The sequence below is a fragment of the Hemitrygon akajei genome, chromosome 2, assembly GCF_048418815.1.
Source record: "Hemitrygon akajei chromosome 2, sHemAka1.3, whole genome shotgun sequence".
Lineage (NCBI taxonomy): Eukaryota > Metazoa > Chordata > Chondrichthyes > Myliobatiformes > Dasyatidae > Hemitrygon > Hemitrygon akajei.
This window is the reverse complement of record NC_133125.1, coordinates 32,556,423-32,581,227: the sequence shown is the minus strand read 5'-3', so window position 1 is coordinate 32,581,227 and position 24,805 is coordinate 32,556,423. Positions and strand designations below refer to the sequence as shown.

Sequence of the window (24,805 nt, the reverse complement as noted above, 5' to 3'; positions counted from 1 at the left end):
GGCAGTGAATTGGGTTTGTAAGTCAATAAATAAACAAATAAATTTGGATCTGGTACACGGGTAGCCAGACAGGAAACCAGCAAAAATGGATGTGGATGAATTTATGAAAAACCCGACTGTAGAGGCGCTAGAGGCGGCCACCAAATCAGACTTGTTAAATTTGGCGAAGGGATTGGACCTCGCAGAAGTGAGGTCGTCCATGAAAAAGCGGGAGGTGCGAGGGGCCATAACTCGGTATTACATTGGGAAGAAAGTGTTCGAAGCTGGGGTCTTGGAAAATATCCCTGAAAAAGTACCAGCAAGCGGAATGGATCAGGTAGAGTTGGAGAAATTAAGGTTGGAACATGAATTTAAAATGAAGCAGCTGGAAGTGGCTGAGAGAGAGAAAGAACGGGCTGAGAGAGAGAAAGAAAGGGACCAGGAGCTCCAACTAAAGGAGTTCGAGGTGGAAAAAAGAGCGGGACCAAGCTGAAAAGCAAAGACAGCATGAAATTCAGCTAAAAGAGCTAGAAGTAGCCGAGAATGAGAGGGAACGAGCCAAGAACGAGAGGGAACGAGCTGAAAAGCAAAGAGAGTATGAGGAGAGACGAGAACAGAGGGAACATGACTTGGATATGGAGAAGTTACAGAAAGAGCGAAGAGATCTAGGGTTAGATCGAGAGGAGAGGTTTAATGTTAGTCGGGAGTTGAGGGTAGTACCTCCATTTGAAGAGTCGGATGTTGATAGTTATTTCTTGCTTTTTGAAAAGGTGGCAGTAAATCAAAAGTGGCCCAAAGAGCAGTGGGTGGCGTTGTTACAAAGTGTGTTAAAGGGGAAGGCACAACGAGCATATGCGGCCTTGGCCGTCGAGGAAGGGGAAGCGGAGAATTATGCCAAAGTAAAAGAGGTCATTCTCTGGAGTTACGATCCAGTACCTGAAGCGTATAGACAAAGGTTCAGAAATTTACGGAAAGGGTGGAATCAAACATATACCGAGCTGGCCTATGAAAAGGGTGTGCTCTTGGACTGTTGGTGCACCGCGGAACAGGTGGACAGGAATAATGGGTGTATCAGGGAGTTATTTCTGATTGAGGAATTAAAAGGGTGTGTTCCGGAGGAGATCCGGATGTATTTGAATGAGAAGGCGAATAAGTCCATCTCAGAAATTGCTAGGTTCGCAGATGAATATGCCCTAACCCACAGGATAAAGATTTCCTCGCCAAAAGGTTACCCGAGAGACCGTCGGAACGGTAGGGAAAGTCCGCCGGCTGAGGCAGAGGTCCCGCCGGGAGCTAGTGGTAAGGTTGAGGGGGAAAGGCCAGGCAGCCTGAGATTTCCGGGCTTGACCTGTTTTAATTGTGGGAAGGGAGGACATATTGCCTCTAGGTGCTTTGCTCCGAGAAAGGAGGCAGAAAAAGGGAGAGCAGCGGTCCCTATCGGGTGTGCCATGGTAATCAGTAAATTGACAAGAGAGCCCCGGGTAGACAGAGTACAGGAAGGGTCAGAGACTTGGCTGTCACCCGGAACCGTGTCCGTGAAGGGGGGAGACCCACCCATTCCCGTCCGAATCTGGCGAGACACCGGGGCGGAGCTGTCGTTGATCCGCCGTGAGATACTAGATTTCGGTCAGAGAAGGGGAATGGTCGCCGTGAAGGGGATAGGTACAAGAATAGAAATGGTGCCCCTACATCAGGTAATTATGGATTGTGAGCTGGTATCTGGACCAGTCGAAATAGGGGTGCCATCAGAATTCCCGAGAACTGACGCGGACATCCTCCTCGGAAATGATTTAGCCGGGGGGCAGGTTTGGACACGGCTCAAACAGCCTGTGAGGATTGCAGCCCCACCCCTCGCATCTCCAGTCTGTACCACAGACGCGAGCACTCGCAGCCTGTCGAGAAAGGCAGCTGAGACAGCGAGCAGTTTAAATCTGGCCAGTATTGATTTGGCCGAGACGGTCCTACCGACCCTGTACCACGAGGGTTCTGAGGGTGGTAAACCGAAGAGTAGTAAAGTGAAAGGGGTTAAGGGAGAGGAGCGAGATCTGCCCTTAGTGAAGAGAAAGGTCCTAGAGGTAGGAAATAAAGAGGAGGATCGGAACCAACTGTTAAAAGGTCCAGAGTTGGACATAGATGATCTGTCGGGGGTGGCAACCCTGTTTGAAGAAGTTGAGAGTTATCAAGGTGTTCCCGAGAATGAGATGAAGGCAGTCCTAGATGAAAAGGATGCCATTACCTTGGAGAGGTCTGCTGGGTTGGCAGACGAGGTTGTTTCAGCCCGCGGGGTTGAATTTACTCCGGAAGGGAGTTGCCCAGAGAGGAACTGGGAGGATCAGGGGAAGTTAGAATTTGAAAAGGGTATGGGTATTGAAAGCCTGGTAGAGGCAGATGTCCCGTTTGAGTGTGTCTAAGATGTGGATGCACGTGGTACTGAACCTAGTAATGGAGCTCAGAAAAGGTCTGAGGTATTTGATTCAGTTGAAAAGGAATGCAGTCCCTGTGGGTCAGACGGACTGGGGTCAGTGAAGACAGGGTTAACCCTGGTAATTGGGGGAAGAGAGGGTTCCCAGGTGTTGGTACATGAAGGGGTGGTGAACCTTAAAGTGGAACTCGACCATGGGGGGATAAACATTATTATTGAAGGGAACGGGAAGTTTGTAGTTCCTAAATCGAATGAAGAAAATTTAAAGTTTAGATTGGTGTCAGAAGAAGCAACCAAGCTACAGAAACGAGGGCTTGGTAACGCGGTGCCTGTGCATCGATTACAGGTGGATTTGGAATGTAAAGGTGCCCCACACGCTGTTGTTATTCAAGAGAGCGCTGTGAAAAGGCCGAAATTTAAATGCGGCCTGAGGGAAAGGTTCGAACTGAAATCCATCAGCCTGCATGGTCTTGACGAAAGGGTTAGCTACCTGTGTAACATTAAAGATTTGGGTGGAAATTCCCACCATGATTTAAGTTTGGGACACGGTGTTGAGAGAATAACCCTTATGGAACGGAAAGGCGGGAGAGTACTTCGCCAAATTACCCAGGTCCCCCACGTAGGAACTCACCGGAAAAGAGGTGACGGCTAATGGGGGTGCCATTTTTAAATAGAAAAACCGGCTGTACGGGATTTTGACAAAGCATGTGAATAACAAAGACAACCCCCTTGGAACCCTGCCTGTTGAAATCTGATGCTACCAGCCTTTAGTCAGGGACAAGATGTTACCATATTAAAGGAAGTGACACTGTAATCGTTAACTGTTTAGACGCTGAAAAATGTATGACAGTACAGCTCTGTAGTTAAAAGAAAAGCTTTTGTACTATGTTAAATCCCAAAACTCTGTAAGACTCTGTACCACTCCGTTTTAACCGCTGGTAAAAACGTTTTTAAGAGGGGAGGTGTTATGATCCCAGCCCCCTCCTTTGTGAGAATCGCCAGAGCCCTAGTGAAGGGGGGCTCAGTGACTCAAGAGAAGAGAGAGATACGTGCGGTGTCTCTCGTTTCACGGCGAGGCAAATCTGGCGACTGTGGTCATTGTCTCGTGGAGACACCTTTGTGAATTGGGAACTGTACTATGTGTATACCCTCAGGGCAACGTGGGTGGAGAGATGGAGAGAGATTGCATCATCCCAACCTGATTGACATCTGAGACCCCGTGAGTTCAGATAAAAGAGGGGTTGTAAAGACGGCTCCCCAGACGCACCAGAAGACACGCTAGAAATCCTGCGACAGCGTTTGATAGTGACAGCCGGTGGTGGGGTTCATGTGCGTCTTTTCCTTGCCCGGGATTGGCGACCTCACCACGAAAAAACAGCTTAGCTACAGGGGAGGCCACAAGTGAGCGTCCATTCCCCAACAAGTCTCCGACGAATCGAACCCCTAAAGGTTGGAAAACCCCGCCGGGTAACTGTTTCATTTAATCTCTATCTCTCTCTCTTTAACAAAGTGCACCAATGCGACACCACAAAAGACGGCTGGTGGAACTGCAGTGACCGCAAGAGACTTTCAGATATACAGCGGACAATATATACATTACCCCTAGACAACGATAGAGTTTATTTCTTATTGGTTATTACTATACCTGCACTTTAGATTGAGTATTGACGACTTATGGTATCTGAATGTTTGTATTAACCTTACTTTTGTGCCCCTTGATAAATAAAAACGTTTGAAAATGGTACCATCAGACTTCAGCGGACCTCTCTATCTTTGCTGGTAAGTGATCCAGTTACGGGATACGTAAAACTTCTTAGCAATGAGTCACAACAAGATATAGACAGAATGTAGAGTTGGGTAGAGAAGTGACAGATGGAGTCAGAGGTAGATCTTTTACATAACTATAATTTATAGTTATGAAGTCCATTCCAGAAAAGTGTGAAGTGATGCACTTTGGAAGATTGAACTTTATGGTAGAGTACAATATTAGCGGCAGGATTCTTTGCTGTGTGGAGGAACAGGGGATCTTGGGGTCCATGCCCATATAGTGGTTAAGAAGGCATAAGATGTGTTGGCCTTTATTAGTCAGGGGATTGAGTTCAAAAGCTACAAGGTAATATTGCAGCTTTATAAAACTCTGGTTAGACTTCTGTTCAGTTTTGGTTGTCTCACTATAGGAAGGATGTGAAAGCTTTAGAGAGGGGCTCAGAGGAAATATACCAGGATGCTGCCTTCATTAGAGAATGTCTTGAAGGAAAATGTTGAGGAAACTCGAACTTAGAATTATGGAGGATGGGAGGTGATTTGATAGATATGAATAAGACCTGACAGGCACAAATAGAGTGGACAGTCAGCACTTTTTTTCCAGGGTGACAATGGCCAGTCCCAGAAGGCATCCGATTAAGCTGAGTGGAGTAAAGTTTATGGGAGAACTCAGAGGTAGGTTTATTGCAAAGAGTGATGGTTCCGTGAATTTCACTGCCGATTGTGGTAAAGGCTGATGCAACAGGGTCATTTAAGAAGTTCTTAGGTAGACATATGGATACAATAGATATTGAAGGTGATGACCTGCGTAGGAAGACAGTATTAGATTGATTGTAGAATATGTTTCTATAGGTTGGCACAAGATTGTAGGTTGAAAGGCCCGTACTGTACTCTGTGTAACCTGAACAAGCCTAAATTGATGTTGCAAGATGTTCTGATTGATGGTCATATAGTGAATATCGGGGAAATAATGACGCCTTTTATCCTTGTACACTGAGTGGCCACTTTATTAGGCACATCTGCTTGTTACTGCAAATATCTAATCAGCCAATCAATCGTGTGGCAACCACTCAGCGCATACAAGCATGCAGACATGGTTAAGAGTTTCAGTTGTTTTCCACGCCAAACATCAGAATGAGGAAGAGATGTGACCTAAGTGACTTTGACGGTGGAATTATTGTTAGTGCCAGATGGGTGTGGTTTGTGTATCTCCGAAACTGCTGATCTCCTGGGGTTTTCATGCACAACCATCTCTAGTGTTTACAGAAAATGGTGTGAGAAGCAAAAATAAAAATCCAGCGAGCAGTAGTTCTGTGGGCAAAATGCCTTGTTAATGAGAGAGGTCAGAGGAGAAATGACTGGACTGGCTCAAGCTGATAGGAAGGTGACTAACTCAAATAACCATGCGTTACAACCATAGTGTGCAGAAAAGCAACTCTGAATGTACAATACATCGAATCTTGAAGTGGATGGGCTACACCAGCAGACAGTTATGAACGTACACTCAGTGGCCACTTTATCAAGTCAATGAGGTACCTAATAAAGTGGCCACTGAGTATATGGTATACCACTAACGACTGGAAGAACATAAATATTTTTGATTTGCTTTTCTCAATTTTAGTTATAAATGTTGCTACATCACAGAAGGTGAACAATTCAACACTGATGATACTGTATGTATGGTCATGCTTAATGTAGATTGCAGTTTTATGGCATCTATGAAGACATGAAAAACTTATTTTATACCTACATGTAATCAAATACAAATGCAAACAAAATAAATCACAGTGAATTTGCTTCTGAATATATTGAAACACTATGCAATATAAATCCTAATGCAGTGGATTCCAGTTAATTAGTCCATCAGTTAATCAGGGCAGTCACTAATTTGGGACAAAAACCAATCGAGAAAATAGCCAGGATTTCCTTAGAATGGCTGGCAAATTCTGCTGGTGCCAAACTGTATCGGTCTCTGCCATTACTTTGGATTCATCGGCTGCTTGGAGAGGGGGAGTCTGCTGCGTGGGAAGCAGTTTGCTCTCCATATCTCACTGCCCTGGCTTGTGTATCATGTTGGCAGCTCGGACACAATATCCATGGGCGATCCCAATGAACAGAGGGCCTCATGCCACTTAATTGGGTCAGAATTCTGTTATGGAACAGTTTCTAAGTATAACCATATAACCATGTAACAATTACAGCATGGAAACAGGCCATCTCGGCCCTTCTAGTCCGTGCCGAACGCTTACTCTCACCTAGTCCCACCGACCTGCACTCAGCCCATAACCCTCCATTCCTTTCCTGTCCATGTACCTATCCAATTTTTGTTTTAAATGACAAAATCGAATTTGTAGCGTCAATCATGGGAATTTGTGTGGCCATTAGACACTACAACATGTTTAGAGTGAACAGTTTTTAAATACTGTTGGTTGCATGCATCTGTGTTTGTGAGAAATAAACTGTAAGACAATTCTGAACTGTTTTGCTCACTGCAATTTCAAGCATTCAGGCTTGGAGATGACTGAATTGGCGGGAGTGAAAATGAAATGATTTAACTACTTCAACAAGTTAGGACCTATAAAGAATTATAAGGTGTCAGCAATCATCCTGAATATTATAATGAAAATGAAGATTTGGAAAATGAATTCATCGAAAGCATTGTATGAAGGCAGTCCATAATCTGCACTATGTGTGTGTGCTAATCTTGTTCATTTACAGTCAATCAAAAGAACACGGCAGCGTACATTGGATGAATTCTTCCATCGAAAACTATTAGGAATCAATACACAGTTTAATAGTACTATAGTTATATTGATAATGATATTGATAATATATTGATAATTTGTTCTGTATTTTATTTAAGTACATTAAATAATTTGTTACTCAGTTAAATGGTAGTTTGTCTTATTTATACCTTTTTAACTATTTTCATGAAACTTCATTCGTTGCGTGCATTTGTGTTCAAAAAGCAGTGATTTTTGTCACTGACAGTTGGTGAGAAATAAGCAGTGAGACAATGTAGAATTGTTTTCCTCACCACTGTTTCAAGCATTCAGGTTTGGAGATGCCTGAAATGGCTGGGAGTGAAAAAAAAAACAATTTCACTACTTCAACAAATTAAGAACTTGAAGGTATCAACAATCATTTTGAATGTTACAGTGCATATGAAGATTTGTAGGATGCAATCGTCAAAAGCATTGTATGAAGGCAGTCCAGTACCTGCACTGGCTGTCTGTGCTAATTTTGTTCATTTACAGTTCATCAAAAGAACACGGCAGTGTGTTGGTTGTCCATTGTACCTGACGATGTCAGTGAAAGCTGTGTGGGAAAGGTTTTAAAGTGGAAAAGCCAATGGGACAGTCCCATTCTCTCAACCTCAGAAGTCTGGTCCAGTGGCACAAGTAGTTGTCACAAACTGGGGTCTTCCTTGGTTGTAGTTGAACAACCATGACTTCTGTTCCTTATCATGCCCTTTGCTTTCCACAAAGCATTGAAGAACTGCCTTCTTGGCCATTGGATCTCACTGTTGACCTCATTTGCCTGGTCTGCCAGAGCTGACTTCACGTGCTAGGACAGACATGTCCCTATTTCACTGGGGTGTGAGACCTGGTATCTACCCACACCTGGTTTAGCCCACCTGTTGAATCTGTGCACAGGGGTGTGGCTGCTGTTGCATGCAAACAGCTACTTGGAGCCACATGTGAGAGCTGAGTGAGCAAAGGTGAGTGAGCTACCCCAGAATGGACGAAACAAGCCCCTTCACCAGAGGTGATACCCCTCCCTGGACACCCCATACACAACTATGTACTCTGGATGAATTCCACTGTTGGTAACTTAGGATCTAATACACAGTTCTATAGTACTATAGAAGCACTCATAGCATCCTAATTTGTCCTGTATTTAATTTAATACATAATTTGTTACTAGTTAAGTAGTAGTTTAACTTTTTTATAGCCTTTTAAATATTTCCATGAAACTTTGGCTAATTGGGGCAATCACTTAAATGGGCAAAAGTGATGTGTCCTAATAACCAGAATCCACTGTACAATCATTTCCCATCCCTACAGATGGAATTTCCTGTTAGTACAATAAAAAAACAGATGATTACTTAATAGGCTTGTATGTTGTGCCCTTATCTCTAGCATTAATGAAGGCAATTAAGTTATTTTAAAGATTTTAACTAAAGCTATGGGAAAAGAAATCACATTCATGAACTAGTATCAACTACTCAATTCTAGCCATAAAATTTACAACTTCATAAAAGGTAAGTTTCTTGCAGCAGGTACAAAATGTTTAAAGCAACTCGTGATGATAAATGTTTGATTCTTTGCCACACAGAACATCCTCTTAAAATTTAGCTTGAAAGCTTGTCAAGATTTTTCAGAAAGGATAAACACTGATGATCGATTAGGTGTAAAACTTAACACGGATTTGAAATAGGAATTTTATGTTTAAAGTTAAAGAGGACAATTGGAGTCTGAGAGACTTCAAACAAAGACAGTCTGGGGGTAAAAAGTACTTTAAAATCTTACCTTGCAAACAGAGACTTTATACTTTCTGTAGGACTGGACTGGGGAGATTTCCTGACAAAATCACGTCCAGGAAGATGCAGAGCAGCACATTCCAAATCATCCTTCATAATTTTGGTATATTAACTTGACAGCAGCAAGAGACAGAACTAGAAGTTTGTAATGGCCCGATGGTGGAAGTTTGGAATTCTATTGATAACGTGACCTTAATAGGGAACGCAGCCTAACCTAGCCCAGCCCAGTTTCAACCAGAAAATACTTGATATATCGTTTTTCCACTCCGTCTGTCTAGTTCATCTGATAAAAGTGTTTCTATAGAAACCATTTCGTCTTTTTGGTTGTTATTTTATTACATCAGCTCTAAACATTAAATGAATTTTTTAACTAACTTGCTGGAATATTTCAGATCTTCATCTTGCATCTGTAACTCTTTCAGTCCTCCCTAACTTGGTCAACCAAAGCAACCATGCACGCTTTTAACATGGCTCAGGATTTAAGGTTTGCAAAACACCAAACATATAGAGTATGACAGAGGATGCTCTACAAGTTAGATGCAAGATTTATGCTATTATGCATACCAAATATTGTATCCTATCAGTTCCTGCACTAAATCTACTTTGTAAGCAATTCAGACAACTTAAATTTGATTGTAAATTGATGCAGTCTATTAATTCTGAACATGAAATAAAGAGCACTTCAAATTGTGGGAATAGGTGTGCAAATTAACTGCAATAACTCTAACAATAGAGCTGCTGCCAAAGTTCAAAAGTCCTTCACTGCCTGAAAAGTGCTTTGGGGAATTTTGGATCAATACAAGTCCTTACTGAAAGTGAAGCTGGGATTATATTTTAAAAGTCTGAAATGCTCTGCCAGAGGAGGAGGTGGGATCAGATACAATGGCTGTGTTTAAGAGGCAATAAGGCAGACACTTTAAAGGGTAAGGCACAGAAGGGTATAGTAAATAGAATTAATGTAGGTAGGCAGAGGTCAGTATGGATGGGATGGGCAGAATGGCTCATCTCTGTGCTGTAGACCTCTGCAACTGTAAATGTTGATTGGTGAAATACTTTGGGTTCATCCTGTGACTGTAAAAGGGATCTTAATAAACACACACATTTTATTTCTGTTCAGGAGTATAACTTCTTGTTAAATATCTATTATAAAAATAACTTTGACAAAATACTTAATGCTTAAATCTTGAAGGACAAAAAAGATAACAATTAGGTTGCTTGTATATTATTGCCTTTCAAATTTTATTTGCTTAACTGATGACTTTTGGTGTCAGATGCGTCGTGGCCTTTGTCTTGTCAGGAGTCAAGAGACATTGACCATTTGTGGAAAGAGTAACTCTCCCTCCGGGTAGTGATATGACAAGTACAAATGCATGTTGTATTTATTTATGCTTTCAGGGCTATTTATATGACTGCTACATACAAATAAAACAAATAATATATTGCATAAAAATAATAATACTAAAAGGCCAAAATTGCTTCAAGAGTGGTATGGAACAAATGATAACAAATTATGATAGATAAAGCTGTTAGTAATATTTATACATTAGTATAGCTTGTTTCTACAAATTCCACAGGATTTTTTTTACTTTTCACTTTAGAGATACATTGCAGAATAGGCCATTCCGCCCCTTCGAGCTACCCCAGCAACTCCTAAGACCCTGATTTAACCCTAACCTAATCACGGGACAATTTACAATGATCAATTAACCTACCTGATACATCTTTGGACTATAGGAGGATACCAGAACACCCAGGGAAAACCCACACATTCCACGGGGAGGATGTACAGACTCCTTACTGATGATATCAGAATGGAACTCTGAACACTGACATCCCAAGATGTAATAGCATTGTGCTAACTGCCGTGTTACCGTTGTGCACCCATGGATTAAATATAAGCTGTAGCTATACCAAAGTGAGTAAAGTAACCACGCTACCAAGTTCTGTAAACACTCTGGTTGGAGAATATTCATCATGTGTGAACTGTCTCAAATCTCAGAATTGAGTACTTTATTGCCAAAAAGAATGTATTCTACAAGTTTATACTTTTAAATTTGTTACTGTTGCTGTAAACAGGCTTGTACATAAAATAGATTTTTTACATTCTTTATTTTTGATTCAGCACTTTACTAAACTATAAATGTTGTTGTCTTTAGTGGCTAATACCTTTTATACAAAGTCCACCAATTCTTCAGAAACGAAATCAAAAGAAGAGCTGTTTCCAGGTTTAACCTAAGGGGGCAACTCTTGACCTCAATGATCCTGAATTATGAACTGGATATTTGATCTATAATCTCACTCAGTATTACATATCTTGGAAATGAAGCTAAACAAACAATGGATTGATATAGAGTACACCGACTAGAAATTTAATGGCGTCTAAAAAGATGAGGTTGAAGGGGTGCAATGCAGTGGTGCCTTGCTCAAAATTGATGGGGGTCCACACCAATTCTGAGCAAGGCTCCAAGCAGCAAGATTCCCTCACACTTGTCGCCCGAAATCTGGCATATTTTTACCCATTAGTGAAAGCTGTTGAGTTGCAGATCACCGTGGAGATGGTGAGGGGAGGAGGTGTATGTGGAGATGGTATACCAAGAAGGTTGGGGAAATAAAGAATTCAAAGGGAGGGGAATGTAAGTGCTGTTACATATCCCATGGGTATCTTGTGACTGTTTTATGACCATGATGTAATTGTCTTGTGATGGTGGGGTGATGTAATTTTCCCGCCAGTGTGAGGTCATGTGATGGCATGTTCCAACAGGTATATAAGGGGACCCCCCTGTTGTAACACAGTTATTTCGTTAGTTCGTTAGTTAGTTTTGCTGCATATTCTTCTTATGACCCAGTTTTGTTTTAAAGTGGAGTTTTTACTTTCTATTGTAAGGCGCAAAACCGTTGTGCTGGCGGTTTTGCCAATCACTGCCAGTTGTTGTTTCGTGCACCTTGGTTTTACCTCTACAGTCTAGTATTGGAGTGTGAAGACTTTACCAAAGTATGGGAACCCAAAGGATTGAGTAAAGTTGGTGTTGTTCAGTGGTTTTGTAAAGGATCGACCTTATTGAATCTTTGTTCAGTAATAGTGGCCTGCATCTGAGATAACTCCTGCAAGATCAGGAAGGTTTGTGTAGTGTTCACCCTCCAGCAAAAAAAGGTCAGTTCCTTTAAGCTATTTTCCTTCGTCGTGAATCCTTTGGACCAGGCATCTCTTTGGATGAGATCAGCAGTAACGTCATGTCTTTGAAGAAATCAGTTCTCAGAGAAGTCTCTCCTTACTGACTGTAGAAACCACTTGGACTTTTGAATTTACCACTTTAAGACTGTGTTCGAATTTACCACTTTAAGATTGTGTTCTAATTTACCACTTTAAGAACTATTCCAGAGTTTGGCTGTTTGTTAAATTGCCGTATAGCAGTTAACTTCCGGTTAAATTAGTCATTTGTTTACTTTTCACTTTTGTTAAGCAAATTTCATAAATGTTTATGTTTGTTTTTAAAACCTGAGTCAATTTTATATTCATTGTTGCCCAGCATGTAACAGCGTCGATAAAGTGAATATTGATAGATTTATAGTGACACAATCGATGATTGTATTGCACAGCCACGACATTGAGAGATTTTCTGGGGAAAATGATCTGTGACAGAAGGTGTGAGTGGGACAGTCAGGTGAAGAGGTAGTCAAAAGAGGTTCTGGAGGAACAGGGTATCTATGGTGATTTGAGGATTTGGAGGGGAGGGTTGGCTAATGCTGGAATCAAACATTCATGAAAATCTCTTCAAGGACAACTGAAAGTTATAACTTTTAAGAGCTGTTATAAACACACAATGTAGAAAGCACTGCTGGGTGAAGGACAGTGGGTCTGAATGGAACTTCTGGCCAGCTGCAGAGTATGTGGTAAGTTACCCCAGACATCTGTATCTGTCCAAATTCAAACAAGTTAAACCTCCTCAATATTTAATAGAACTTTGTGCTACATATTTTCATCCACTGTTCTCTGGCTTGCAAGCCTGTTTTTGACAGATGCTCCCTGTGCATAAGTGCCATACTTCTATTATCCATGATTTTTAATCAGTGTGCCACAACCTGTGAAATTAAAGATTTAACTCTTCACTATAATAGTTGCTAAATCTAAATTCTGAAGTTACCATTTATCTGAGGACTTTTCCTCTGTCAGCCCTTTTCATTGGTTAATATGATCGCCGTGACTGTTTTTCCATCAAGGGTGTAACTTGGAGCTATGGAAACTGCATGCAAGATAAACAATTTAGCAGATTCAATAATTAGTTTAAAGAAACTGTTGATTTTTTTTTACAATTCTTAGATTGCCAAGATTTTGCCTCTGCATTTTATATCAACTTTAATTGGTATGTTGTTGTATGTACATACTTGCTGAGGCAAAATCTTGGCAATCTAAGAATTGTAAAAGAAAAAGCAACATTTTCTTTAAACTAATGTTCAGTGAAAAACCTAAATGCTGAAAGTAACACTACAGTTACAGAGAAATGAAGTACCAATAAGACCATTGGAGCAGAATTTGGCCACTTAACCCATCGAGTCTGCTTTTCATTCCATTCCATTTTGGCTGATGGATTATCCCTCTCAAATCCATTCTCCTACTTTCTTCCCATAAACACTAACACCTTTACTAATCAAGAATAAAGTCATGTGGACTAATAAGATGCAAGGCCCAATACAACTTTATTGCAAAAGAAGTTTGTTCAAAAGTCCAATACCAGTAGGACAGAAGCCTTCCTTGAGCATAGTAGAATATATTTTCAAGCTTTTGTACCTTATTCCTGATGGATGGGGTGGGGGTGTAGAAGAAACAATAATGGGGTTGCAGGGGCCTTCGATTAAAAGCATATTTGTAATGAGGTGACAAAACAATAAAAATAAGCAATTTGAGCTTGAACACAGTAAGCTTTCACTTTGGTTTTGGCCCTCATTCTCTCCCAAATAATTTAACATCCTTTTGACATGTCATCATTTGGGCAGCTGAAGAAGATAAAAGGGCGAATTTCAAATGTGGCCATTTAGAAGGGAAGGAAGGAGACAGAAAATTTGGAAAATGAAAATGGTACTTGATGTGCCTCCACAGCTTGGGCAAGATTAAAATTCAGTTACACAAGAGATTTTGCTGATGCTGGGAACCCACACGCAAAATTTTGGAAGATCTCAGCAGGTCTGGCAGCATCTACAGAAAGGAATAAACAGTCAATATTTCAGCCTGAGATCCTTTATCAGTAGTGTCGAAAACATTGACAATTTATTCCTTTCCATAGATTCCGCCAGATCTGTTGAGTTCTTCCAGCATTTTGTGTGTGCTGCTCTTAAAATTCAGTTTCCTCTCTCACTGAGTGCATGTCTTGGATTACAAAAACTATGTAATCCTGCAGCATCTTGTCCGAACTTGTACTATTCCAGCAGTGGTTAACAGTTCTTCTCAAATCTGTGGCAAGGCCTGCAACAATTTCACCAAGAAATTGATCACAGCCTTTAAATGTGCGTATGGCTGAACCATAGGACTAAGGGTGAGGCACTCTTATTGTTCATCTTGTTTAACCAGCTCCTCAAGTGCTGATTTCCTAATCTGACTGGAGCCAGCAAGGGTTTAGACCGGTAAAATCCTGTCACTAAGGGTGGTGGTATAAGAAAATATTCACCTACACAATCCTCATTAACACATGATAATCTTGATGGCAGTCTCTGCAGTACTGCACTGCCTGAGACTATAATAAGAATATAGAAGATAAATGATTATTTAAGTATATAAATGTTTTAGAAGCTAGAAGTCCTGATAGATGGCCGGGAAAGATTTGCAGTTTGATTGGCAACTCATTAACCTGCCAGGTGAGAAACATTCCACAATGAGGCCATTGCTAAAGGGCAGATACTGTAAATTCTTGCTGCTCAGAGAGAGGCGAAATGGCTGATTTGAAAGGTAGGGTGATTGCGATGACCAGATAGAAATGGAGTGTCATTGAGCTGGGAGATCATTGGGAGAGACGTAGGGCCAGGAGAAAGCATACCTGCTTTCCCCAAATATCACTTATAGAAAGCATACCTAAAATACACTAAAGCAAAATGAAGAGACAACCAACAAATAGGAGGCATATCATGCAGACAGTAACCCGTATTTCTATATCCTCCTACAAGAGGAAACATTCTCTCAACATTCATTCAGTCAAACCTCCATATGATGTTGTATGTTTCAATCAAGCTGCCTCCCACTCTTCAGTAGCTAAAAGTTTACCCTGTCTAATCATACCTGATCACAGGCTTCCCATATCAGGTAACAAACCTGCTCTGAATTTGTTCTAAAGCCTTACTTAAATAATGAGACTAGTTTAAGAATAATGAGGGTAACCTTCAGGATGGTGAACCCATGAAATGCAGATGGTGCAGCTGGTGGAGAACTCGAGACTGGTGCTAATCCACTGGCTGGAGTGTTCACCGATATCTTTAACCTCTTGCTTCAGCAGTCTGAGATGGCCAATTGCTTCAAGCAGGCTTCAATTACACTGGTGTCTAAGAAGAACATGGTAACCCGCCTCAATGACTATTGTCCAGTAGCACTTACATTCACTATGATGAAGTGCTTTGAGAAGTTGGTGATGAAGCACATCAACTCCTACCTGAGAAGTGACTCGGACCCGCTCCAAATTGCCTTCCGTCACATCAGGTCAACAACAGACGTCATTTCATTGGCTCTTCACTCTACTCTGAAACACCTAGACAGTGAAGATGCATACATCAGGATGCTCTTCACTGACTACATCTCAGCATTCAATATTATTATCCACTCAAAATTAATCAATAAGCTTCAAGACCTTGGCCTCAGTACCTCCTTTTTCAACTGGATCCCCGATTTCCTCATTTGCAGACGCTAATCAGTTTGGATTGACAACAATCACCATCAGCACTGGTGCAGTAAAAGGCTCTGTTCATAGCCTGCTATTCTACTCACTTTATCTTTATATTTATGAGGTTAAGTGCCGCTTCAATGCCATATTTAAGTTTCCTGATGACATCTTTGTTGTTGGCCAAATCAAACATAGTGACGAATCAGCATTTAGGAGGGAGACTGAAAATTTGGCTGAACAGCGCTTCAATAGCAATGTCAGTCAATGTCAGCAAAACCAATGAGCTGATTGTTGAGTACAAGAGGAGGAAACCGAAGGTCCTCATCGGAGGATCAGAGGTGGAGAGGGTCAGCAACTTTAAATCTCTTGGCATTATCATTTCAGAGGATCTTTCCTGGGTCTAGCATGTAGCTGCCATTACAAAGAAATCACTATAGTGCCTCTACTTGCTTAGGCATTTGTGCAGTTCATGCTCTCTTTTCCCTGTTGCCATCAGGAAGAAGATACAGGAGCCTCAGGACCACATCACCAGTTCAGAAACAATTGTTACCCCTCAACCACCGGGCTCTTGAACCAAAGGGGATAATTTAACTCAGCTTCACTCACAACATCACTGAAATGTTCCCATAACCTATAGACTCACTTTCAAGGTGTCTTCATCTCATGTTATCAACCTTTATTTATTTATTGTTATTATCATCATTATTTCTTTTTCAGTGTTTGCATAGTTTGCTGTCTTTTGCACATTGGTGTTTGTCCATCTTTATGGCTGTGATCTTTCATTGATTCTATTGTGTTTCTTTGTATTTATATGCCCACAAGAAAATGGGAACCAGGATTTTATATAGCAACATATACACACTTTGATAATAAACTTACTTTGAACTTTTAATTCAATGTATTCCACAGTATTCCAAATAGAGTCTCAGCAATGTCTGAAATATAACCACACTGTTTCTTTATTAATTTCCTCACAATAACATTCTGCTGGCTTCCCCAATCACTGTCCATACCTTCAAGTAGCACTCATGCTTAGCGAGCCATACGAGGGAACACCCAGATCCTTTTGTATTCATATCTCTATAACCTATCACTGTTTAGACCATATTTTTCTTCTACAATTTTCTTGCCAAAATGGGTCATTTCCATACTAACTCTCAAGCTGACCTTTTAACATTACTGTGCTTCTGTTTAATCTGCAGCGCACATTTCCCCACACCCTCCAATTCCTCATCTCCAGCACTGCTAGCACAGGCTTATCACATAAAGGCCTGTCCAATTCCTTCTTTGTGCCCAGATATCCTCATGTTGTTTGTACCTCAGTTTGCTTTCATATTGAATCAGCCAATCCATTGGGCATCTTCCCTTGCTTTTCTTCCAACTACCAAGCAACATGCAAGCACTTTCCTTGCCACCTCATTTCTGAACCATATGCAAAATTCAAAATAAATGGAGTCAGAGAAGAGTACAGCACAGTAACAGGCCATTTGGCCCATCTAGTCCATGTTGAATCATTTAAACTGCCTTTTCCTATTGACCTGCACTGGGCCCAAAGCCCTCCTCACCCCTATCATCCATATATCTATCCAAACTTCTCCTAAACCTTAAAATTGAGCTTGAATGCACCACTTTCACTGGCAACTCATTCCACATTCTCGTGACCCATTGAGTGAAAAAGTTCCACTAATACTTTTCACCTTTCACCCTAATCCATGACCTCTAGTTGTGGTCTCACCCAATCTAAGTGGGAAAAGCCTGGCTGCATTTACCACATTTATACCCCTCATAATTTTGTATACCTCTATCAAATCTTCCTTCAATCTTCCACGTTACTGTATTTCTTGAAATGACTCCCCTGCTTGTAAGGATTTGCAGGAAAAATATACTGATTATTTTGTTTTTTATTCTTGTTGACTGTTTTCTTGGCTTTGTTCTTCATGTGAAATTAGCTTCACGTAGCTCATTTTAATATGTTAACTGGAGTGGTATTTGTACAGCACTCATTTTAACTATCTGGCAGTTCTGTGTGGGGTGTAGAACAGTTTTCAGAACAGCGAGCCAAGAATTTCTATAGCATGTTGTATTTTCATTTTGAAAAGGAATGTTGTTTATGAATTGTTAAGTTAATGGCTGGTAAAAGTTGGATTCCATGAAGAAAGTACCTGCCCATTTCATCATTTCTGGGTAATACTATTTATAAGAAACTTGGCTTTGGTTTACCTGGTATGAGTGATGAAAGGGGAAGGTGGAGAATTTATTTCTTGGTACTAAATTAATGCCCATGTATTAGAAATAAATTGTTTATGCATATTTTGTATTACTGGAATGTAGCGGTGTGCTACACGCAGCGCTAAAATAATGACACTGAGTCGGTAAACTGCAGCCAAAGACTAAGTTTATTTCAACTCCACAGTCTTGCTTTAAAGCCTGCCTCTCCCACCAGATACCTTGAGAGGCCCTACTGAAACCCCCTCAGGCTTTCTTCCTTTGTCCCTGCACTCTGGCTAATTGTCAGCCGGTTCGAGTGTGCTAGTAATTGGGTCGCCACAGGAAGACACTATCTATTTACCTGTTATTTATCTATTGAGCTCAACAAGCCCATGCACCCAGGTGAACAATGAACTAATTAACTTGTATGGCTTTGGAACGTGGGAGGAAACCGGAGCACCTAGAGGAAACCCACATGGTCAAAGGAAAACCATACAAACTTTTTATAGACAACAGCAGGAAATGAACACCGATTGCTGGCGCTGTAAAGCGTTACACTACAGTATGCTACAGTGTCGCCCATTGTGGGTAAAAAGTGACGTCTTGTGTCAAGTAAAACACAATGAAGTGATCTGGAAACAAATGACTACAAAATCTCTGCAATATTCAATTGAAAACATCTTTTAACAGAAAAACAACTACTTATTTCATTGACAGCAGCAAGTAGTATCACAGAATGTATTATTTTTATGATGGATGATTAAATAAAATCCCAATAAGATGATCCGCACATTATGACTGTTTGGGTTACAGAAATTGCCCTGCCAGAGTTCACAAACCTTTGAGTCTCAAAATAAAATTTGCTTTCACAGAATTTATGCGAAAAGATGTAATTAAGTCAACATATTTTTTCAACTCTTATTTCTCGATGCTTGCATAGACCATGTGGCTTCATGTTATGGAGAATAATGATATAGTCTGATTCCTAGGAATACAACCCTCCCAGAATACAGGAGTTACTTATAATTGGTTTCAAAAAGGAACTAGACAGCAAACATGATTTGGAATGGATCAAATGAAACACGGGTCATATTTTGCCTGAAAAGTTGTCATGTAGAGAAATGAAAACTGCAAGCACATAAGCAAGTTTCTGCATGAATCTATACACTGAAGGCTGGGAAACATTCTACTTTTTTGTAAAGGTAACTATGCAAAAACTTTATACTATCTTGTTTATATTGCAGTTTGATTTAGAATAGTTGGAACAACTCAGCATGTGGATTTTAAGAATATTTCAATCTCGGTGAGTTTTGTTGTAAATGAGAGGTTGGAGATAATTGTGCATATAAGGGAAGGATATTATTTTCAAAGTTCAAAGTAAATTTTATTATCAAATTACATATATGTTACTGCATACTACCTTGAGATTCATTTCCCTGCAGGTATACTCAGCAAAACTATAGAATAGTAACTATAACAGGATCAATGAAAGGTCAAGTAAAGTGCAGAAGCCAACAAACAGTGCAAATGCAAATATAATTAAATAGTAATAAATAATGAGAACATGAAATTACGAAGAGTCCATAAAGTGAGATCATTGATTGTGGAACATCTCAGTGGATGGGCAAGTGAGTGTAGTTATCCCCTTTTCTTCAAGTGCCTGATCATTGTGGGGTTGTAACTGTTCTTGAACCTGGTGGTGTGACTCCTGAGGCTCTCGTACCTTCTACCTGATGGCAGCAGTGAGAAAAGAGGGTTTATGGTTACAATTCAGCATGATGCCTGTATCGTAGAGCTCAAAGTCTATCTTTGCCAAAGAAAGTTTAAGGAGATTTGAAATTTACTTGGTACACTGCATTAGTGGCATTCTGAAATATTATCAAAGTAACTAGTAAAATTTAATATAAAAATGTGGTCAATTTATAATATGACTAGCAATTCTGCACTGGCATTGGCTATGAATCTAAATAACTATGGCGACTTTAACGAGAAGGATTAGTGGTAAGTAGAGAGTACCATCAGGCCACTGACTTGTGGTGATGGGATAGTGACTTAGCCCCTCCCCAACACTAGCTAGTATTGATATATAAATTACTGATGTTCCTTGAATAACAGTTTAGTAGCAGGATCACCGGCACCAGAGGCACTGCACTTTCATTGAGGTTTTAATCTCTAAATGTTTCTTAATCCTGTCATTTGTATGAGAGATTACGGGACAAATTGCTACACCTTTCAGTCAGGGTAAATAGGTTTGTATGACACAATATTCCCTATGTTAATTCTGCAAAATCCAACATAGATCATGTGGAACATGAGAAGTTCAGTGTTTCATGGGATATGTGATATAATGGAAAAGAATTCAGAGAATTTTATTTTTTCAGCAAGAGATATTAAACACATGCTTTCTTTCAACTAATTGCTAAAAGTGGCATGTTGCTGCTTACTAAACCATTAATTTTTTTCTTCTATTTTTCAATGTTGCTTAAAACAGATAAATTAATCATTTATCTTTTTCTTTTGGTTGAATTTTGCCTTGTGGAAATTGGTTGCTACGCCTCAAACAACAGCTCAGACATACAGAATGTCTACAACAGGTGTAGAGGACACTCAGCCCATCAAGTATGTACTAGGGTGCCTCTTCTCCCTATAGTTCTGCAAATCCTTTCCTTTCAGTTATTTATTCAGCTCCTTGTGAATGTTAGATCGATCTGCCTCTATTACTCATGGCCCTGCATTCCAGATCTTTGGCATTAGCAAAGAAGAAAAAGCTCCCATCTCACTCACATTCTTTAGCTAATCACCTTCTGCCCTTTAGTTCTAACCTGTCTGCCGGTGGGAATAGTTTCTCTCTTACTATTCTGTGTACAACTTCCATCATTTTGAACATATCTGCCAAATCCCCTCACAACTCCTCTGTAGCAAGGATAAAAAACACATTTCTCCAACTTGCTCACATGACTAGAATCTCACATCCCCGGAATTATTTTAATAAATCTCTTCAGGCCCTGTAAAGATCTTACAGTTTTCCTAGAGTGTCGTGTCCAGAACCAAAGTACTGGCTGAACAAATGTTACATCATAGTTTCCTTGTCCTTACAGTTAATAAATCCCAGAATTCCATACTACTTTAACCACTTTCTCAACTTGCACTTGAACTTACAACAAACTATGCATGTGATGTCATGTATCCTTCTGCACTTGTGTCACTCCTCGAGTTGTGCTCTCAAGTTCATGTTCTCCTCAGCAAACTGTAACACTTATTATCACCACGGTTAAAGTCCTGTGTTGTTTGCAAGTTTGGTAATGTGTATGGCATACTCAAATTTAAATGATAAATCGATATTAAGTAAACCAATGTTCTTGGTATTAACTCCTGTGGAAATCCACTATACACTTTCTTGCAGTCTGAAAGACAACCGTTCATTACTACTTGGTTACCTGCCGTTCTATCCATACTGTCACAGTCTTTTTTTAATTCCATACACTTATTGTTTGTATCTTTAGTTGGCTGTGGGAACTCCATTTGTATCACATAAACTGCATTTTCCTTTTCAATTTCTTCTGATCTTTTATCAAGTAATATATTAAGATAAACACAGTTTTCCCTAACTGCTCAGTCTGTTGGTGACATCTCTCTCTGTGTAAGTGGGTGGGTGGGAGGTTTGGGGAAGGGGCTAGATTTGCTCTTACTAATTTGTTTCTGTTTTTGCTGCTTGTGTTGTTCTGTGGAAGATGGTGGGTGTGCTAAGTTATTCGTTTCTTTATTGTTCCCTCCGGCCCTATGAGCTGCACCCCCCAGCAACCCTTAGTTTAACCCTAGCCTAATCTCAGGACAATTTACACTGTCCAATTAGCTTACTAACTGGTATGTCTTTGGACTGTGGGAGGAAACTGGAGCACCTGGAGAATTCCACAAGGAGGATGTATAGACTCCTTACAGATGACATTGGAATTGAACTTCAAACTCTGACATCCTGAACTGTAATAGTCTTGTGCTAACCACTGTGCTACAGTGTCACCCATGGGCTAAACATAAACTGTACCATTCCAAAGTGAATAAAGAATAACCATGCTATCTGGTTGTACTCTTAGTAACATCAATGCCTTTGCCTTGTTGGGAACTTTAGCTCACATGCTTCTGAAATCTTTCATTGTTGGACAGATTTTAATAACACTGGTATTTCTGTAGCAGCATGATTTAATGGGACCTCCCTCAGTAGATCCCAGCCCAGCACAAAGATCTGCCTCTGGTAGCTTCCCTCTAACTTAGTCATTCCCAGAAGACCAAGTCCTGCGCTCCCCTATGTTTCTTTTCTTTCATTGGCCCAACAAAGTAGCAAAGCTTGGCATAGGATGTGTGTGTTGCACAAGATTTATCTTGTGATTTTCCAAAGCTAGTACTGTGGTATTAAACCATGTATGCCCAGGATTGACTAATAATGTTCACTCAGTTTAATTTCCATTAAAATTGTGGTTGAATTTTGTGGGCAGTTATGTTCATTATTAAGAGCATGGAGCTGTCCAGTTTTGTGCAGAGTATGGACTCCTTCCTTTCTAACAATAGGATGTGAAATCATCTTCACCTGCTCACATAATGGAACCGACTAAGATGCGTCTGATAGGTAACACTTCTTGCCTCTCAAAGTCCAACCCTATGTCCCTTTCGTGAGAGGTGGAATTGGGTACGGCTGGCCAACAGGGCTCTGGTGAGGCCCTATAGGTCAGTCCCTTGTACACTGGATGCAATGGATTGCAGAAGCATTGATGAACTCCAACTGTATTTAGGGATGTACAGCCCAGTCTGTTAGAAGTAGAGCCCTATCCACCATCGAGCATATCTACATGGAGCACTGCCACAAGAAAGCAGAATCCATCATCAAGGACCCCCACCATTCAGGCCATTCTCTCTTCTTGTTGGTACCATCAGGAAGGAAGTACAGGAGTGTTAGGCTCCACACCACGAGCTCAGCAACAGTTATTACCCTACAACCATCAGACTCCTGACCAAGCGTGGATAACTTCACTCACCTCAAAACTGAACTGATTCCATAACCTATGGACTCACTTTCAAGGACCCTACAACTCATATTCTCAATATTAAAAATTATTTATTTGTTTATTTTTTTTTGTATCTCCAAATTGTTTGTTCTTTGTGTGTAGTCTTTCAATGATTGTGTTGTGTTTCTTTGTGTCTACTGTGATTGCCTGCAAGAAAATAAACCTTGGGGTAGCATATGGTGACGTAGCAGTACTTTGATAATAAATCGACTTTGAACTTTGAACTTATACTCTTTTTCAACCACGACGTCCATATCATATTTTGCTGATACTATTTTCCAGGTTTTTAAGGCGATGTCAATGCACATTTAGAATTCCATTTGTAGGGGAATGAAGACTAATGGTAATTAACTTGTTTTAAAAAATGCCACCAAGTAGAGTCTATTACAGTTAATAATTAGCTTGTTGTAACATTACCTCACAGAGCACAACCTGGATTCAAATTGCACCTGCATTATTAATATCATGTTCCAGTTCACCTTTCTTCTCAACCCTCTTAGTCGCCAGAAAGGAATGTACAATTATTTATTTGACATCATAAAATAAAAATGTTCTTGCCCTTGTCTCCAAGGCACTTAGCTCCCAATATTTGAAGTTGTTTTGAGGAACTGAGACCCATAAGTTGAACTCCTCTTGTCATATTTACCACAGTTCTCTTTGAAGTTCAGCTTTCATTATTTCTTCACTGCGACCGATACTTAATTTACATTGTTTTTAACGTCACTGAGTTTCAGACTACTGTTATGCTCTTAGATCTAGTGTAGTTTTTGAAAACGATACTTAGCCCCAGCATGTAGAGCTGCCACAATGAGATTTGTAATATGAGTATCCAGATGGTGTTGTTTCATTTGAATGATGATCCTTATGTTTTGTCAAGTTTCTATGTGGATGCCAGTGCATGTTTCTGTGACATCTAAGTATTTACCAGGTAGTAGAAAAAGCAAAACAGATACATACAGCTCATAACTAAATATTAAAACATATTTACAGATATTCTAGCTGAGGCCACCTTATTTACCTTACTAACATTAGAGAACTAACATTTCTACTAAAATCCAAAATCATATACAAAGCAAATGTAATTTGCTTTATCATTCTGGACTAATCAGTTCTCTGCATGTTGTAAATTTTTCTCTCTTCATCACTATTATTACTAATTGATCAATTGTGTTTTCTTGGTTGTATTAAAATGTTCATTACAACCTAAAGAAGAGCCTTGTTCTATTTTCCAATTACATATTCATTTAAAAATAAAATTATTTCCGGTCGTAGTTATATTATTGCTACATCAATATCTCTGTAAACAAAAAGAAAAACACGCTTGCTGTATACACAAGAAATGTTTGCCAATATTAATGAAATTATTGTCTGCACTTATTTTAATTTAACATTATTTTGCTCTTCCACATTTGATAAGAAAAAGAGCCTCACCTGATTATGTCCTTCCTGGCTTTCAGGATGGCAAAGAAATTGTATTTAGTTTTGCTGTTCATCTTTTTAACAATGACCTTCACTTCAAAACTTCTAAATTCCTGTAATTTTTACAGATTCAAAGGACCAAAATAAACTTAGTAATGGGAATGATACCCACAACAGGTGACTGTGTCCTTGGCAAAGTATTTTACATAGCTCCCTGATCTGCTTAAGGCATATTAAATCCTTTGTTGAGAATCAGATAAGACGAAAAGTTCGTACATTGCGAACTCTGAACCTTCTTTGAAAACCCCTCAGATGCTGATGTTCCTTCAAGATATAATTTCTCTTATCTCTAAAGCCTTTGTTGAATTTGTCAGTGTTCAGTTCATATTTGTTGATATGCTGTAGAACTAAAGCAGCTTGTTGCTATTTAATTTTTTAATATCCTTTTTAACTATTCAGTTCAATAATATATAAATTCTAGTATCGAGAATACATTTATATTGTTACACCTTTCAAAGAAGGCATATTTTATTGGATGGCTTCAGATACTCCA

At 39.9% G+C, this 24,805-nt stretch overlaps 1 protein-coding gene across 2 annotated transcripts in view; it reads right to left on the bottom strand.

The window, feature by feature from the left end:
• Window positions 1-24,390, bottom strand: part of gramd2b (GRAM domain-containing protein 2B) — a 117,670-nt gene extending 93,280 nt beyond the window's left edge. Inside the window, exon 1 of one of the 2 annotated variants that reach the window (XM_073069660.1) lies at window positions 24,265-24,390. In XM_073069660.1, coding sequence (XP_072925761.1) covers window positions 24,265-24,326 — 62 coding nt within the window. In that variant the 5' untranslated portion in view covers window positions 24,327-24,390. Of the gene's footprint in view, window positions 1-8,697; window positions 8,820-24,264 lie in introns of those variants that run through there. The other variant, XM_073069648.1, reaches the window with a different exon arrangement.
• Between the last annotated feature and the right edge of the window lie 415 nt (window positions 24,391-24,805).